Source organism: Dasypus novemcinctus, chromosome 16 (genome assembly GCF_030445035.2).
Source record: "Dasypus novemcinctus isolate mDasNov1 chromosome 16, mDasNov1.1.hap2, whole genome shotgun sequence".
In the NCBI taxonomy this organism is placed as follows: domain Eukaryota; kingdom Metazoa; phylum Chordata; class Mammalia; order Cingulata; family Dasypodidae; genus Dasypus; species Dasypus novemcinctus.
In genome coordinates, this window is record NC_080688.1 from 47,200,299 (window position 1) to 47,218,736 (window position 18,438).

At 39.4% G+C, this 18,438-nt stretch overlaps 1 protein-coding gene across 1 annotated transcript in view; it reads right to left on the reverse strand.

The window, feature by feature from the left end:
• Nucleotides 1-14,751: 14,751 nt before the first annotated feature.
• B4GALT6 (beta-1,4-galactosyltransferase 6) overlaps nt 14,752-18,438 on the reverse strand; it is a 67,137-nt gene continuing 63,450 nt past the window's right edge. The window contains exon 9 of the mRNA XM_004479012.5: nt 14,752-18,294. Coding sequence (XP_004479069.1) covers nt 18,147-18,294 — 148 coding nt within the window. The 3' untranslated portion in view covers nt 14,752-18,146. The remainder of the gene's footprint in view (nt 18,295-18,438) is intronic.

The window sequence follows — 18,438 nt, forward strand, 5'->3', positions numbered from 1 at the left end:
GAGAACAGGGCCAAGCACCTACTAAGTACTCAGTAAAGAGCTGTTGAAGGAATAGATAAAAGGCTCAACCCTGGGGAGGTAAACAGTTCCATCTGAGGCCTGACAGACCACTTGAGCTTCATCAGGGTGGTGTTTTTCCTCTCATAAACATGAGAGAAATGGCACCAAAACCTACCAGTAAGACAACACACAGGCCAATGCGTTAGGAAATACTAGAAGATTCCCGCAGCTCCTGGGGAAAAACCTTAGTTCAAATACCAAGTGCCAGGTTCTGCCTCCTTGGATGGAGTTTAAGAACTTTGTCACTGAGCATGTTTAAAAATAGAACTGGTCTATTTAAAACGTCCTTCTGCCTAGAGCCAGCACCCAAAGAATAAAAGGGTATCTTCATTCCAAATTACAGCTAAAGTCAACCAAGAAATGCTTTGCTTCATCATCTTGAAGGGCAGAGGCCTGCTGCTCCAGGCCTCCCCAAGGAGAAGCGTACTGGGATAGGAGCGCGGCTTGGGGAGGCCCTGCCTGGCCAGGAGTTGGGGCAGCGCCTGGGCTTCCTCTTTACAGAGACGAAGACACCGGAAAACGCTGGAATGTGGCATAATGAGCATAGTGGCTCAGTCCCCAGCACCCACTGCGTTTACTATTCTCCCGCTGAGGCGCAATGGAAATAACCTCCCCCTCTGCTCCAGGAGAGAGAGGGGGAGTGAGAGTGAGGGCTCGATCGTCTCAACCGTCTTTGCTAAGGTCTGTAGTTAAGGAGTGGGCAGGGGACCTAAAAGAGTCCACTCAGAAGGAACCCCAGGACGACTCCCTGTTGGCTAGATAAAAATAGGGTGCCTCCCCTGGAAGAACGCAGCCCTGGAGGTGCTGGCAGCGATCCGGGACCTCGGGGGGAATTCACTCCCGTAAGAGCCAGTTCCCTGGAAGAGAAAGGGAGTCTTGACCACGCTGCCACCGAGCTGCGGACTTAACGTTTCTGGGATTTTTTTTACTGTAATTTCCTTTACTTTAAAGTGACTTTGATACAATTATTTTATTACACGAGACCAATAATGTCCTAGTTGATACAGCTGTAAAAATGTTCACCTTTTCCTGACAAAAGAGAATGCAATAGAAATCACTAATGGTTCTGAAAAGGCTTTCTCCTCAGGCATAATATTAAATTGAAAAGACTCAATCCTGTGATTTGTCGAGAATAAAATTGGCAGAGTATTCAGAAGATAATTTTTAGGACACTTTTATTGAAAGGAATTTAATAATGTTAATGAAATGAAAATTACAGAAACCCGTAATTGTATCACAATAGGATGGTCTTTATTAAGTTTTATGAAAATATGTGTATGTAGATGCAGTCATAATGTGAAATTATTTTGTCATGAACGTTTCCCTGTGTTTCTATGTAGTCTTCTTAATTATAATTTTTATTTTTTGAGAAATTTACCATCTTGTTTACATACTACAACTTAATTTCACCACCCCAAAATATGATATGTTTAGACAGTTTCAGTTTTGTACTTGTAGTTAATATAATGAACACCTTTAGGAAGCATACAGCTTTTTGCTTTTATTGAAGTATATAATGTGATGACTAAGAGTCAGGTGCTGGGCATTAAACTGCCTGGGAGTGAGTCCAGGCTCCACCATTAAAAACCATATGCTCTTGCACAGATTATATAAGCTTTCTTTGCCTTCTTTTATTTTCATTCATAAAATGGGAATAATAAGACCACATACTCAAGAGAGTTATTCAGAAGTCTGGTTATTTTAATACATGTAAAAGGGCTGAAAATGGTACATAGCACATATTAAGCTATCGAGAACTATAGTTATTATTATTTGGAGTAATATTAGTGTATGAACACATTAATGTAATAAGCTCTATGGCACCACAGCCTTACCAGTTCTGCTTACTAAATATCTGTTTTTCCACCTCAGCGATATGTCATTATATCCCGTGATTGTCTTTATTTCCATTTCCTTGATTACTGTGAATGAACATTTCTATATGTATTTCTTTCTTTTCTAGGAATATTGTCTATTCTCTTTAATATACAATTTTTAAAGTATGTCCCAGCCTAAAGGGTCTGTGACTTATTAATTCATATAGGCATATGTGTTAGTTTTCTATTGCTATTGTAACAGATAATCATAAACTCAGTGGTTTAATACAATACAAATTTAATCTTTTTTAAATCGGGAGGTCAGAAGTAAAAAAACGAAGGTGTTGGCAGAGCTGTATTCCTTCCAGAGGCTTCAGGGAAGAATCTGTTTCCTTACCTTGCCCAGATTCTAAAGGCTGCCTGCATTCCTGGACTCAGGGCCCTTTCTTGCACCATTTCAACCTCTCCTTTTCAATAGTCCTATCTCCCACTAATGACTCTGGCCCTCCTACCACCCTCTTACAAGTCACTTGTGATTACATTGGACCCACCCAGATAATCCAAGATAATCTCCCCATCTCAAGATCCTTAATTTAGTCACGCCTGCAAAGCCCATTTTACCATGTAAAGTAACATATTTCCAGGTTCTGGATATTAGGTCATGGACGTCTTGGCGTGTATGTAGGAGGGGAGTGGGGAAGGCAGGAATATTTAGTGTACTACAGCATGCATGCATTGATTCATTCAACAAACATTTACTAAGTACCTACTCTGTGCCAGTTGCTGGAATTATAAAGCTGAATAAGACACAGGATCTGTCTTTGAGGAACTCGTGTTCTTAACAATGAAGACAGACATATAAACAAACAAATTAATTAACTAGTTAAAAGTCAGCATTGCTATAAAATATTTTAAATGCGGCAGTTATGGTATAGCCACTTTGGAGGACAGTTTGGCAGTTTCTTACAAAGTTAAACACAGTCTTCTGTTCCAGCAAACACTCTCCTAGGTATTTATCCAAAGAAATGGAAAACTTATGTCCATACAAAAACCTGCACGCAGATGTTTATAGCCACTTTACTCATAATTGCCCCAAACTGGAAGTAGCCAAGATGTCCTTCAGTAGGTGAACGGAAAAACAAACTATGGTCTATCCCTGCAATGAAATATTACTTAACAATAATAAGAGATGAGCTGCAAAGCCATGCAAACACATGGAGGAAACTTAAGTGCATGGAAAGGCAGCACACTGTAATGATTCCTATTGTGTGACATTCTGGAAAAGGTAACACTACAGACACACAGTACTAAGATCAGTGGTTGCCAGAGGTTCAGGGAAGAAAAGGGGGGAATGAATAGGTGGAACATAGGAGATTTTTAGGGCAGTGAAACTATCCTGATTCTGACATGGTGGACATTATACATTTGTCAAAACCCAAAGAACTGTACAACACAAAGAATGAACTCTAATGTAAACTATGGACTTTAGGTAATAATAATTTATCAATTCTGGTTCATCAATGGTAACAAATGTACATACTAATAATGCAAGATGGTGATAGTATCAGAAACTCTGTGTATGTAGGAGAGCCAGAAAAGGTGTTATATGGGAATTCTCTGAGCTTGCTGTGCAATATTTCTGTAAACCCAAAACTGCTCTAAAAAAGACCATTTTTCTCTTAAAAGTTATAGTTGCAAAACAGAAAAATTTGTTCTGATCCAATGGGGTCTGGTGGCTTCCCCGAGGAGGTGACATTTGAGCTGCTCCTTAGAAGTTACATAGGAGGCACCAGGAAAATAAGCAGGAGAAACCATTCCTGGAAGAGAATTGCAGAGTGACAAAGATCTGAGAGTACATTAAGTGCTCAGAGAATGGCAAGCAATTTGGTTGAGTTAGAATCTAGGATATTTCATTTTGAGTGGCAGAAAACCGAAGGGCTATGGTAAGATAAAAATAAAGAATATGTGAATAATGGGGAAGCCAGTGGAGGCAAAGAAGGATGGTGAACTGATTGGATCAAGGATTCCTAAAGCACAGTCTTGTGGCTGGGGCAGACAGAACAAGGGGAGTCTAGAGGCCGTTACAGTCATCCAATGGAGCAGTGGGAAATCCTATTTATTTTATTTTAAATTTACATCTAATAAAAAGTAAGAGAAATAAACTAGATGATTTTAAAGTTCCATTCTTGATCTGAAGTTCAGTAACTTCATGATTCCTATTCAGTAGGGATTGGTAATTATAATACTTCAGCTTCTTGTCCTAGAGTAAAATATTACATTTACTCCCAGGAAATGAGGTTTAACAGAAACTTTTGGATAAGTAGCTACTAAAAATTTTTCTTAGAAATTACTGTATTATCTTCTCCAATGTATTCTTTTTTTTTTTTAATGGATTTTTAAATTTAATTTTACACCCCACCCCACCCCGGTTGTCTGTTCTCTGTGTCTATTTCCTGCATCTTGTTTCCTTGTTCGCTTCTGTTGTTGTCAGCAGCACGGGAATCTGTGTTTCTTTTTGTTGCATCATCTTGTTCTGTCAGCTCTCCGTGTGTGCGGCGCCATTCCTGGGCAGGCTGCACTTTATTTCGCGCTGAGCGGCTCTCCTTACAGGGCGCACTCCTTGCGCGTGGGGCTCCCCTACGTGGGGGACACCCCTGCATGGCAGGGCACTTGTTGCGCGCATCAGCACAGCGCATGGGCCAGCTCCACACGGGTCAAGGAGGCCTGGGGTTTGAACTGCGGACCTCCCATGTGGTAGACGGACGCCCTAACCACTGGGCCAAGTCCGTTTCCCTCGAATGTATTCTAATATGCCTTTTGCCCTTCTTTCCTTACAGAAGTACACCATAAAAGCAGTAAAGGTAAATGTATTGTCAAGGCAGGAGATACTGGGTTCAGTTTCTATACAGGTGTTACCGTTATCATCTTGGTTTAAGCCTTTCAAGAATTTAACGCACCCCTGGGAATTTAGTATCACATCACATGACATGGCTAATGTTGTGGCAGAAATGTAGAAAATTGGGCTACTTATTAGCATCTGAAATATTTGTGTCTAAAGGTGGGATTAGTTACCAGGTATTGTCACTACCTAGAAAAAGAGGAGAAAGAAAGTGAGGAAGATTAGTGAGAAAGTAGATGGGAGGAAAGGTATAAGATTATTTTTATACTAGTAATTTTCTACATTAACCTAAGTAATTAAAACACTTGTGAACCCCTTTAAACAATCTTGGACTTCTCACCTCACCACTTACTGAATTTTTAGGCCCCCTTATTTTACTATTAGGTGTCCCTGTCCTGTCAGTTAGTCTTGGCTTCCCTGCTCAGAGACCTGCTTGTCAGTGGGTAGAATTTTCATCCCCTCCACCCACTCCCACCCCCTTCCTATTAGTCAGGCTTTCTGTGATACAGCCCAGGCAGATGGCACTTATGGGCAAACAGCAGCCTACTTAGGCTTAGGCAGACAGAGTTGGGCCTGGAAAGATTGGCCAGACCCGAATGCGGTCCATTTACCAATGTGGATGACTTTCCCAAGGCAGCAGCTGGAACAGGCTTTGAGGTTCCCATGGAGGTGGGAAGGGTTAGAAACGACACAGGCTTGGCAATCAGTCCAGCAGCTTTCCCCTAGGTTTATCATCCGCTAACAGCAGTATTAGTGATAATGAGGATTCGGCCAAAAAGAATCCCCAAGAATAGCAAGCCACAGACCCTTCCTGCCTGTTGTAGTTCCCAGGCTGCTATGACAAACACCACTCAACAAGTTGGCTTAACCAATGGGAATTTATTGGCTTACGGTTTTGAGGCTGGATGAAGTCCAAAATCAAGTATTAGCAGGCTTCCTTCCTTCCAGAGCCTGCAGCATTCTGGTGCTGGTTGCCAGCAATCCTCGGCGTTCCCTGGTTTGTAGCTCTGCCTCCCATCCCGTGGTGAAGTCCTGTCCTTTCTGGGGGCTTCTGTGACTTGTGGGTTCTTTTTGAAAGGCTTCAAGTAATAAGAATTAAGATCCATCCTCATTCAGTTGGACCACCCTTTAACTTCCTGGAGAGGTCCTATTTACAGCAGAATGGATTCACACACACGGGAAGGCAGGTTAAGATTAAGGACTTGTCTAAATTAGAGTACGTAGTTCATTATATCACAGTTCCTGTTCCTGATAGAAGTGCAGAAATTAAGTATCCAGCCAAGGTTACAAGTTGCATTCATCCTCCTTTCTGGGTACCCAGACAACTATCATGCCACAGCACTCAAGTCCCACCATGTAACAGGCCATGGGAACTGCTTTTTTGCTAATGAGCTCATTTTCCGCCTGGGGAAAATATCACCTGCTTTTCATATAGATTCACCATAGACAGAGATGTAGAGATGTATATCATGGTGAGTAACACAAAGTTTACCAAAGATCTTCATAAAACTAGTTTTCACAAGCCAAATTCTATTTTCCCTTATATTATCACTTCTAAGATGAATTTATGTTAATTTTAAAAATTCTGTTACATACTGGGGCTGCAGATTGAACCTGGGACCTTGTATGTGGGAAGCGAGCGCTCTCCACCGAGTCACAGCGGCTCCCAACATTCATTTTTAATCAACCACTCACAGTGGCCTCTAACATTGAGTTTAACTTTACTTTTTCTCTACAGGCCTTAGCAAGAAGTTATTGTTATATTAACAAGCACTTAATGGCAGCAGGATGCTATTCCTGAAGTCCTTGAAGAATCTCCTTTTAGATATAAATTAATATCCCCTAAATTATTTTCCATGAACTTTGGACTTTTCTATTTTAGGGTTTCTTAAAGCGGGTACGCCTTGCAGGTAACCACCTCATGTAAACTCTTACCAGATCCTCTACCCATCAGAGATAAATACTTAGCAATTTTCATAATTTAAAGTTAACTCCAACCATGATATGCCAATTCTTTTAGATAGTGCAATAATCAATATAAGAACAATGGAGGAGCTCTTTCCATCCTCTAGAAAAAAGAAGCAATTGTCACTAGTCAGGATGTGGGCTCCAGAGCCACCAACCCTGAGTGTGAAATCCGGCTCTGCCTCTCTCATCTGTGTGGGAAAGAAGGTTCCTGGCCTATCAAATACACCAATAATGACAGAATCCACAAGTTAGTCAGTTGGGTTAAATTATTTATTACATGGAAGTTGCTTAGAAAAGGCCTGACACATTGTTGGCATATAATAAATGTGAAATATTATCTATGCAGATATCTTATGGAATACTCAGCAGGATTAACTTGTCAGGATAATGGTTTCAATAAATGATTTGTCATTAACCTCCAGCACCTTTTCCTCTGAAACAATAATTTATGACCAGCAAGTGGAGGGGGCGCGGCATGGAACGAGGCAAACCAAACAGGTTCCTCCTGGGTCGCTTCTAGCCTACCCAGGGCAGTGCGGTCAGAATCACCTACAATAAAGCAGGCCTGTGCCGGGATTACATCGGTATGACAAGCCCCAGGAGTTTGCCGTCGCTGCAAGACCACTTTAACCATTTAGTGCCTACTGCCATGGTTTACAATCTTAGCTGCATTTTAGCATCACTTGGGAATATTTCAAAATATGTCCAGACCCCAGCCCCAACTCAGACCAATTAAATGAGAGTCTCTGGGAGTGGCCCCCAAGTATGGTGAGAGTTTAAAAAGTTCCCCGAGACATTCTAATGCCCATCAGCATTGAGACCCACTAGCCTAGAGGATCAACCATTGAAGCAGTCCCCCAACCCCGGCTAGCCTCTCAGTCACTTCCCAGGACTTCCTGAGCGAGGAATAAGGAGGACCAGAACTCTGGGGGGCTTGTTCAGGAATATCCACAGCTCCTCCAGTGCAACTGAAACCGAAGCGGGACCCCTGAGACTCTGCATTCTACTGTCTTAGAGAAAAGCAATTCTAAAAATTGAATCCACATTCTAAGGGCTACAACAGAAAAAAAAAAAAGTATCATTTAGCAAATACTTATTGAGCTCCTATAGGAGTGCCAGGTAAAGAGGAAAAGAAATGATCCTTGTTCTCAAAGCAGCTCACTCGGTGGGACTGCAGCTCTTCAATGGTCTATGCTGGTTTGAACACTTGATTACGAACAGCTTGTCATTTTGATGGACGTGATCAAAATTGATTTTAAGGAGATCGAAACCTTTCTATAAGAGAAAATCAATTGGGAATATTCGATTTAAGAAACACAAACTCAGTTCAGCTAACTTAGATAACGAGGGATTGATAGCAGTCGTACACGCCCCCCAGAACCCAAGGCTGGGGGCACACTGCTGGGCCTCATGCAGGGCTGGCACTGGGGCTGAAAAGCTACCAGCAGCTGCAGTCCTGCCTTTCTCTGTCTCTGGGGCGCATGATTTCCAGTGAGTCCTCTTCATCTTGCTCTCTCTAGAGACCAGCTTCTCTGCTCACTAAGCCCTGCAGAAGGGAATCTGGGCTCAGCCCCTTGTTGTTGACCTCAGTGTCTGTGTCTTCAAATTCCTGAGAGAATCTGCTCGGCTTTGTTTGCCTACTGTGCTGCCCCTGGCCCGGGGCCACCTGCTCCAGTGTGCTGTGAACGCTCCAAAGTGTGGCGCTCTCCTCCTTTAACTGTTACTGCTGTTTCCCCAGGAAAGGAACACGGGTGTGGCTGCCAAACCTACCGATGCGTAAAGCTTACCTTCTCCGCATTAACAATTCAAAGTACACTGTGTAAGAAAAAGAAAAGTGGTGACTTGTAAAATATGAATACATGGCATTAGTGATATTTATGTAATGCAGCCAGAACAATGATCAGATAGGATGGGAACAGTTTTCTTTATACTTAAGGTTAATCTTTAGGTAATTTAGAATAGATTCTAACAACATTTGTTCAGCCCTGTCCAAATATTTTTAAAAATTTGTTTAAAATCCATTTTAGGTTCAATTTAATTTTTAGTTATGTAAAACATTAACATGGTTCAAATTCATAACTAAATACAAGTATACTATACTCATACTAGTCTCACTGCCACCTACCTTCTCTGGACCATCATTTTTATTAGCTTCTGGTTTAGCCTGCCTGCTGCTGTTTTACAAAGAAAAGCCAATACTAGCATACACTTTCATTTCCACTTTCGTTCACACAAGGCAGCATTTTATATAAAGTCTCTGAACCTAATTATTTCCCCCACAAGAAACTGCAACCTGAAAACCGCTATCAGGACATATATCCTCATTGTCTTATAGCTTCAGAGTGTTCCAGGATGGTGGGGATCAGAGATTATTCCAGGAATCTCCTCTGGATAGACATTCAGCATGTTTCTACTTTTTTGTTGTTGTTACCCTAAATAATGTCTCCATGAATGAACCTGTGCATACATTGTTTCAGATTGGTAGAGATGTGTCTTTAGCGTAGGTACCTAAAAAGGGATTTCTAAGACAAAGGGTTAAGGCTTTCTTACTTTTATTGGATATCCCTAACTTCCCCTCTACAGGGGCTGTGACATTTTTGCATCGTGCCAGCAATGTTTGAGATTGTGCCAGGTTATCCACAGCCCCACCTGCAATGTCTGGTGAAGCTTTTGGATTTCTGCCAATCTAATAGGTCAGAATCAGTAACTTCTTTCTAAGCTTAATGTGCATTTCTCTTATCGTGAGTGGAGTTCATTTTTTCACCAGAGCCTTTTACCTTTTTAAAATTATTTTTTAAAACTTATTTTGAGATGACTGTATTCACATGCAGCTGTTAAAAAAATGGAGATCCCCCATACCCTTACTGTTTCCCTCCATGGTAACATTATAGTACATAACTGAAATTGATATAGTTACGATAAAGAACTCCTCGTCTTTCTTTTCATGTAACCTTTTTTAATGGGAGCCAGATAAGATGGAATAAATGCATTCCATTCTATTCCTCCTGCTAATTGTAACAAAAACCCCTGGACAAAATGTAGAAATCACCTACAAGAGGACACTAAAAAGGTGCAGTAAAGAAGGGGGACTGACTAGGGTTCAGCAGGAAAGAAACTTTTTAACCACACCTAAGCACACCTAATTTCCAGGTGAGCATGGTGAAAAACACACTCCCAGCCCCATGCGCAGCTCGGGGGGGCGGACCCCTGCATTCCACCTCTACCCCACGGTGATGTGTGATGCCCCCCCACCACAGGAACTTGTAAGTGGAGCCTTGATGCCTGCTACCCCCTTCTTTTTGTGACCTGTCCAAAACTTTTTACCCATATTTCGATTGGGTTTCCAAATATTTAAAGATTTATTTCTCCCCACCCCCTTGTTATTTGCACTTGCTGTGTCTGTTCATATTGTTTCTTTAGGAGGCATTGGAAGCCAGACCTGGGACCTCTGATGTGGGATGGAGGCACCTAATTGCTTGAGCCACCTCCATTCCCTGCTTTGTTGTGGCTCTCATTATGCTTTTCCTCCCTGTGTCTCCTGTTGTGTCATCTTGTTGTGACAGCTCACTGTGCCTACCCATCAGTCAGCTCACTGTCTTCTTTAGGAGGCACCAGGAACCAAACCAGGGACCTCCGATGTGGTAGGCAGGAGCTCAATTGCTCAAGCTACATCTGCTTCCTAGGTTTCAAAATATTTAAAGGAAAAAAGGATTTAGATCCCTTGAGAAACCCTTGGTGAACATCTCCTTTGGCTGTTATCTGGGGAGGGAACCGCCTTATTCAATCGCATGTCCCCGGTGCTAACCACAGTGCCTGAGACCTAGAAGGTGCTTAAATGATTGTCCCCTGCCTCAAAAAAAAAAGGGAGTTGGGGAGAAGAGACAAGGGTACCATAGGTTAAAAGCATGCGTAGCCATCCTATGCAAAATGACATTTATACCAGGGACAAGGGAGGAAAACAGGATAATGAAGGGAAGTCTGATTACCCTAATAGCCCTTTCCTGCTCTAACAAAAACGCAGATTCCAAGGAAGTGGACTTGGCCCAGTGGTTAGGGCGTCTGTCTACCACATGGGAGGTCCGCGGTTCAAACCTGGGCCTCCTTACCCGTGTGGAGCTGGCCCATGCGCAATGCTGATGCACACAAGGAGTGCTGTGCCACGCAGGGGTGTCCCCAGCGTAGGGGAGCCCCCCACGCAAGGAGTGCGCCCCGTAAGGAGAGCCGCCCAGCACGAAAGAAAGTGCAGCCTGCCCAGGAATGGCGCTGCACACACAGAGAGCTGACACAGCAAGATACAACAAAAAGAAACACAGATTCCTGGTGCCGCTGATAAGGATGGAAGCGTCACAGAAGAACAGCGAATGGACAGAGAGCAGACAACTGTGGGTTGGGGAGAAGGGGAGAGAAATAAATAAATCTTTTAAAAAAACCCACAGATTCCATAAAAATTCTAGAAAAATTAATTGCCACCATGGTGGTTTTTTTTTTTAAACGATGGTGGAAGAGAGAAAGAGAAGACAGAGGAGGGGAAGAAGAGAGGGAGAGTACAGGTAAAATCAGAATAATCCTTGAAAATTAACTACATACACTGAATAAAACTACGTCAGATGGAAATTGTTCCACAGGTAAATCCTCTTTGATAAGCCAAACAGGTGTTTTTGGCAACTGCCCTCAAACTATTGACTCATAATAGTGTCTTACGACAATGTTTACTTTGAGTGAAGGGTGCCTTTCGTTTTTCATGTTTTTTAAAACATAAAACATTTTTAAAATTTTATAAAAATTATCTTGGCAGTGGAATTTGTTTTCCTTTTATACATCAACCTCAATTGTTTAAAACTCAGACAATATTTCTGAAATTTAAAAATTGCTGAATTAAAAGAAAAGATGGGCCTGGCTCACTATTCACATATATTTGCAGGTCAGTCCAAACACATTCTGATCATTGTCGTGATTAAGGCACTAATCCTTCTTAACACAATCCAGTGGGTACATATAACTATACATGTATTAATGGAATAATTTAGAATGCTGTGAAGCATTCTTCCCTATTAGACAGCAAATAGTGTTGACAGAACTATTCATTCATTGAGCACCATGTTAGATGCTACAGTACAAAAATGAATGACACCTCTTTGCTCTCAAAAAAACGAAGTCTTTGGGAGAAAAAGAAATGTAAAAAAATAAATGCAGTAGTGCAAGACATGTTTTTACATGGTTTATGTACTGCAGGGTGAGGGTAAAATAGAGGCAATGGCAAATTTTGGTTGCGTTGGCCAGGGAAGTTTTCCAGAGGAGCTTATTGAGTCTTCAGAGAGATGCAGCCAGATCCTCTGGTGGAGGGTAAGAAAGATGGTGCGCAAAGCCCCTGGGAGTAGTTCACAAGAGGTTAAAGAATGAAAGGTAAGGTGTTGGCACTGGAGAGGCAAGCAGAAATCAGATCATTAAGGGCCTGGTATGAACAACAAATGCTTGGACTTTATCCTGTAGGCAATGGGGAATGGTTTTAAGCAAGGTGGAAGTATTTCAGGAGATAGAATTCCTATGGCAATGTGGAAGATGGATTCAAAGGTAACGACACACCCTTGCAGATTGGGAAGGAACCAGGCAACTGTGAGGAAAGGAAAGACCAGATGAATTGGAGGGACTTTAAGAGGTGGCATTAATGATGACTGTGCAGAAAGAGAAGGAAGGATGGTTCACAGATTTGTCCTTTGAATTATGAAGTGAATGAGAAGACCAGGCTTTGAAGTGGGGTACGGTAGGTTCAGTCGAGGACTTGGTGAGTTTTAAGTTTCTGTAAACAAACAGGTAGAGATGACCAATAAGTTGAAAATATGGGTCAGGAGCTAAGAATAATTCTGAGCTGTAGATATAGGCTTGGGGGTCTCCTGCATGTACCATGTGGTCCATGTAGTTAAGGCTTTGGAAGTACAAGAAATCAACTGCTGCATGTGGCCCCAAAACAAAGTAAAACTTAAAATCCAGTTCCTGGATCTCACTAGGATTTCAAGTGCCAATAGCTACATGTGGTTAGTGACTCCCTATGAGATGGCAGACACACAGAATATTTCTATCACGGTAGAACATTTTCTAATAGACAATGCTAGAATGTGGTCCTAGAAAGTAAGTACTGATCAAAAGAGGAGTGAAGAGTGGAAGGCAGAAGAAGAGCCTTCCAAAGAAACTGAGAAGTGGCTAGGTTAAAAAGGAGAACCCATGGTGCAGTGTTATGGAAACCAAGGTGAGAGAGAAAGAGTTGAGGCTCACATTGGACATGTAGCTTCTTCAACTGTGTTACCGAGAGAAGCTACAAGTTACTGAATGCCTACCATGTACTAAGCATTGTAAAAGATGCTTTTTGTGCTGTCTGCCTAAAATCTCACAACCCTCTGTGGAAATGGAGACTTTAAGTTCCACTGCACAACTACCCCTGTGAAGCATAAATGGTTACAGCTGACAAATATCCTGTGCCTGGAGAAAAGCTGCTCCTACAAAGATGCTCTATTAGCCTAACTTTGTCATAGTGCAATATAAAGTGTTTGCATAAAACACAACTGAGAACCTCATTGTATATAGTTTGTGGATCTTCGGTTGTTTCCTGTCAGTTTCACATCCAAAAGACAGTAAACTCCTAAAGGTTTTATAATATCTGACACGTACTTCCCTGATCCTCTGGAGCAAAAACGAAAACTGATGGGATTGGGAAGATTAAATTAGCAATGGCCTTCATGTCCACTGAGGTATGTTATGGGAATGTGTTGAGAAATAGCCAAGTTTTATTTTTCAACCCATGTTTTTCCTTCTATTTGTAGTATAGCTGAATAATTACTATCTTTTCTGAAGTCACACAAATCAAGAACAATACTGAACATGTTCCTTAAGGACAGCCTTCTCTAAATAAAACATTTTGGTCCAGAATATTTTTACAATCTTACATCCAGTGGTTACTAAGTTTAGTCTGCATGTTTCATCAGAGGACACAGTGATGTCATAGGTAGGAAATCGATGCAGGCTAAGATGACTGAATTTTATTATACCAATTGGCTTTCTTCATGACATATAGTAACAATATTCTGTAGATCATACCATGCATGATCATTAATACTAACAATTCAGGGAAGCGGATTTGGCTCAATGGATAGAGTGTCCACCTACCACATGGGAGGTCCAAGGTTCAAACTCAGGGCCTCCTGACCCGAGTGATGAGCTGGCCCATGTGCAGTGCCGATGCACACAAGGAGTGCTGTGCCGCGTAGGGGAGTCCCACATGTGCCGGTAAAGAGAGCCACTCAGTGCAAGAAAAGTTCAGCCTACCCAAGAGTGGCACTGCACACATAGAGCTGATGCAGCAAGATGACACAACAAGAAAGACACAGATTCTGTGTGCCACTGACAAGAATACAAGCAGACACAGAAGAACACACAGCGAATGGACACAGAGAGTGGACAACTCGGGGGCGGGGGCGGGGGAAGTGCACCGGGAAGGGGAAAGAAAAAAAAAAACCAATTCATTACAAAAATAATTTGTTGACAAAGGCCATGATCTCACAATCTATTCTTGAGTATGGAAAATATATAACATCCAGGTATTTTTGAGACTTGACTATTTGCCTTAAAGATGGTCTTTAATTCTATCTGCCACCTGAAAAACAAGAAATGATCATAATATAGCAGCTTAATTGAAATTGTGCACAGAGGAAATTTATGCTAAATCTGAATTCTTATTCATTTCGATGCTATAGATTGTGTTAAAAATATAAAATATAAAAAAATACTATGCTGTCTCTTTTGAAGTAAAAGCTATGAGATGACCTCCAAATGTATTTAACTGAAACTGTTGAAAAGGCAGAAGTTGAGGTAGCCTTATACTTATGTTGCAACCCTACTGGCAACCAACATATAGATCAACCATTCACTTCAAATGTAGAAAACAAGCAAGCAACCAAAAACCTAGATAATACAAAAGAAGCTCCTGGTAGAAAATAATTACATCATCACACAAAGTCTTTAGAACATTATATTTCATAAAAGACAATGATAAAAAAGTACAAACATTTCCATGAGAAGCAAAAAAAAAAAAAAAGTAATATGAGAGTACAAGAAATTATCAGTTTTTATTTCAGTGCATTTATGTAGAAGCCTTTCATATCTTAATAAATAAAATAATCTTAAGTACACTTCCTCTTTCTGATAAACAACACTATGACCATTTTAGTTCTCTCAATTTTTCCACATCCAAGGCAATAAATCCAGAATACTAATATTTATCTGAAAATTACAGAAAGAAATATAATAGAGGCAAGCAAAAACCAAATAAAATGACACAAAATCTGCTTTCACTTACAGAAAGCCTCCAAAAGGAGAATTTTATATTGGATATTTTCCCATTGTTTTAAAATGGATATCAATACCTTGTCTTGGAAAGGAGTACAAGTTTTTGATATATAATTTTGTATTTACCTATTATTGTAAATAAGATTTTCTCACTGAACATCTCTTCACAAAATACAGAAATTTAAATTTAGATTAAAAAAAAAAAAAGAGTATTAAACCCTAGTTTTGTCAAGGGTTTAAATGACTATGTCCACTGCGAATTAGATGTAAGATATCAGCAAATGTGTGGAATTTTACCCTTTTGCCCCTAAAATAGGCCTATTAATCTTTACTTAGTTCAAACACACTATGTTAATTCTTCCTGTAGTGCCAAAGGGATCTTGTAATAGCTCTATGTCCTTGTATGTGAGTTCACTGAGTTTAAGACTAAGAAATATAACAGATAAGTTATCAGAGGATGTCTTCATAATTTTAGAAAAGTTTCAACTTCTTTGACTTGAGTTGTTTAGAAATGAAACAATACTCTTTCCATAGACATATCTAGCAAAGGGGCTGATACAGAGTAGATAGTTAATACACGGTGATTTATAAATCCACCAAACAGAACTATAAAGAATATAGTTTGCATTTTATGGAAGAGATTTATTTTCATACAATGAAAATAACTGGGCAAAGCTGTCACTCTTATGGCAACATATAAAGATCCCTGTTTACAGACATAAATAAATTTTAGCTCTGCACTTTAAAAACAAAACAAAAACTAAACAGAGCAAACCAAAAGCATAAAACAAAAATCAAACAAGCAGGGAGACTTTCACAGGATGACACATCATACTCAAAACTGGAAAAAAGCAAAACTCACATTCGACTCCTAAAACAAAAATTAAAGTCAGACAATTCAAGAAAATAAGGCAAATATTAGTAGTAGTTTTCTTGAAGCTCTGAAATGTTTATCAAAATGAAAATATATCAAAATATGGGCAGCGTCACATTAAAAATAGAAAAATATGTTCCCCAATACCACAAAGACAGCTCTAATTCACCCTACTGCCTAAATATTTATGTTTTCTTGGGTTAATCATGCTCCTACACCTCTATTGCCTTGGTTAGAGGTGAACTGTTACCATTCTCAATCTGTCTTTCATGTCATAAATTTCAAAAGTACAGTGGCTATGAGAGGCAGAAAATGGACAGACAGACCAAGTACAAATACCTTACTTTTCAGAAGGTTCGATTTTTCATTATTTATTTTGAGTATCACCAAAAAACCTGAAAGATAAATATTTTGGAAAAATCCTAAGAAATAAATGTGGCAAAATTCTTTTTGATATCCTGACAGCTCTCTGTTTTTTCAATGTTATAAGAATTTCATTATTTTGTGATTTGATTTGTGGTCATAAGTGTTACCAGTATTGTCATAGGAAATGAACACTTCAAAATTGAACCTACAACTTGAGATAAACAGTTCTATTTCTATTTTGGGTGAAGAATCTACAAGGCAAATGCTATCCAGACATCTCTCTCTCATACAAATTCCTATTGTTCTTTATTGTTTAAGACTCATTTTAGAAAGCTACAAGTTTTTGTCTTAAATTTGTGAAAATATCTTACAATATTTTAAAGAGGTTTTGGTTATTTGATAATTTTCAAAGTAAGGATAATTGCTTGCTTTTGCAATGGAAAAGTCTGTTTAAATTTAAGAGAAAGTACATATTTGTCATCAGGCAGTAAGACCTGTATTCAAAGACATGTAATAATATCAGTGCATTTAAATAAGTGGTTATGGTTTTTAACATAATTCTATTAAATTATGCTTTTCATGAGGAAATTTTCATAACTAACTCCAGAGAGGTAATTTCTTAAAAGTCACAAAAAAAATAGTTTGAATGAAATTGGCTGACTAAAAAAAATCCCTTCCAAACCTGAAATTCTGTGATTGAGAAGTAAATGTAAATTTTGCTTTTATCTACTAAGACTTATCTTCACAAAAATAGAACATTTAATTTCTTATCTAATACTGTAATTCATTTGTATATTATAAGTATTACTGGGTTTTCCATAGCTCATTCTTTCAAAAAAAAAAGTTTTGTTTTTAAAATGAAAATACTTTTTTTTCTGGCTCTTCTGAACTGAAAGTAATAAAAAGTGTCATTCACTATGGATTAAAAAAAATACAGTGTACACACACACACACAATCTTAGGGACATTTTTTGAGGCACAAAATCCCTGTCACTTACACCAGAGGTACATGAAAGACATTTAACGTAAAGAGGTCCTTTATATCATGTCACATCACAACTTTTAAGATTTTCTTGGTAATGTTCATGCAATATGCAGAAACAATATGGTTGTAATTTAGCAAAATCTGATGAGATTGCAAGCAAGGAAAAATTAGATAATCCTGGTAGGAAGAAAACTGTAAGTCCTTTCTTCTTACCTTTTAAAACCCTAAGAAAGCTGTGATTTCCTCCACACAAAAAGGCTGACGGTCTAAAGCTCAAAACTAGTATAACAGTTTCCATTATTAGTTGACTATCAATTATTGACAGTTCCTTCATTTCACACAAGGGTTAATAACCTTTGTTTAGTGACATAAATTCACATTGTTTTTTTCATGCAAATAAAAAAAGTCTAAAAAAGTCAAATAAAGGCATAACCAATTACATGCAAAACTGTAACACATCTTCCCAATAATTTGAACACATTAATTTACATCACAGATGTGTATGTACAAAATATGTTTAAATGGAAATAAAGCATTCTATTGAATTAAATTACAGATTTTATTATAAAAAGTTCCTCTTTGTAGGGAGCTCTCAATTTCCAGTCTTAAGCAACAGCATCTTCTTTCTGCCCACTTGTCATGGGGGTATGTCTCCGAGTAGAGAGGATGGGTGGAAGAAGGCTGACTGTATATAGGGCCATGCTGTAAACACTGAGGACTGCTGTCTCTTCTTCTCAGAGAATAGGCACCCTGATACATCCATTCATTTACCTCCAATAAGGGCAACTCCAAGTTTATAATCCAGTACTGTGGTCCGTCTTGTCATGAGAACTACTTCATTTAATAGTCTTCGATTGGTGCTAACTCTGGCATGAGGTTTACAGATATATTTGTATACAACCTATCAACCAGTATTTTTGGTGTATATATTAAATTGTTCAATCCATCGATGTACTGACGCTCTTTTGAATATCTTAATAATTTATACCTATAGTATTAGAGAGGGAAAAAAGTAACAGAAACATGTTCAAACAGGAAAACTAATGAGGAATATAATCAAGATCATCTTATAATTAAAGCACTTAAATTTCTTTACGAATTTTGGTTCTCATGCATAATTAAAAATCTCTAG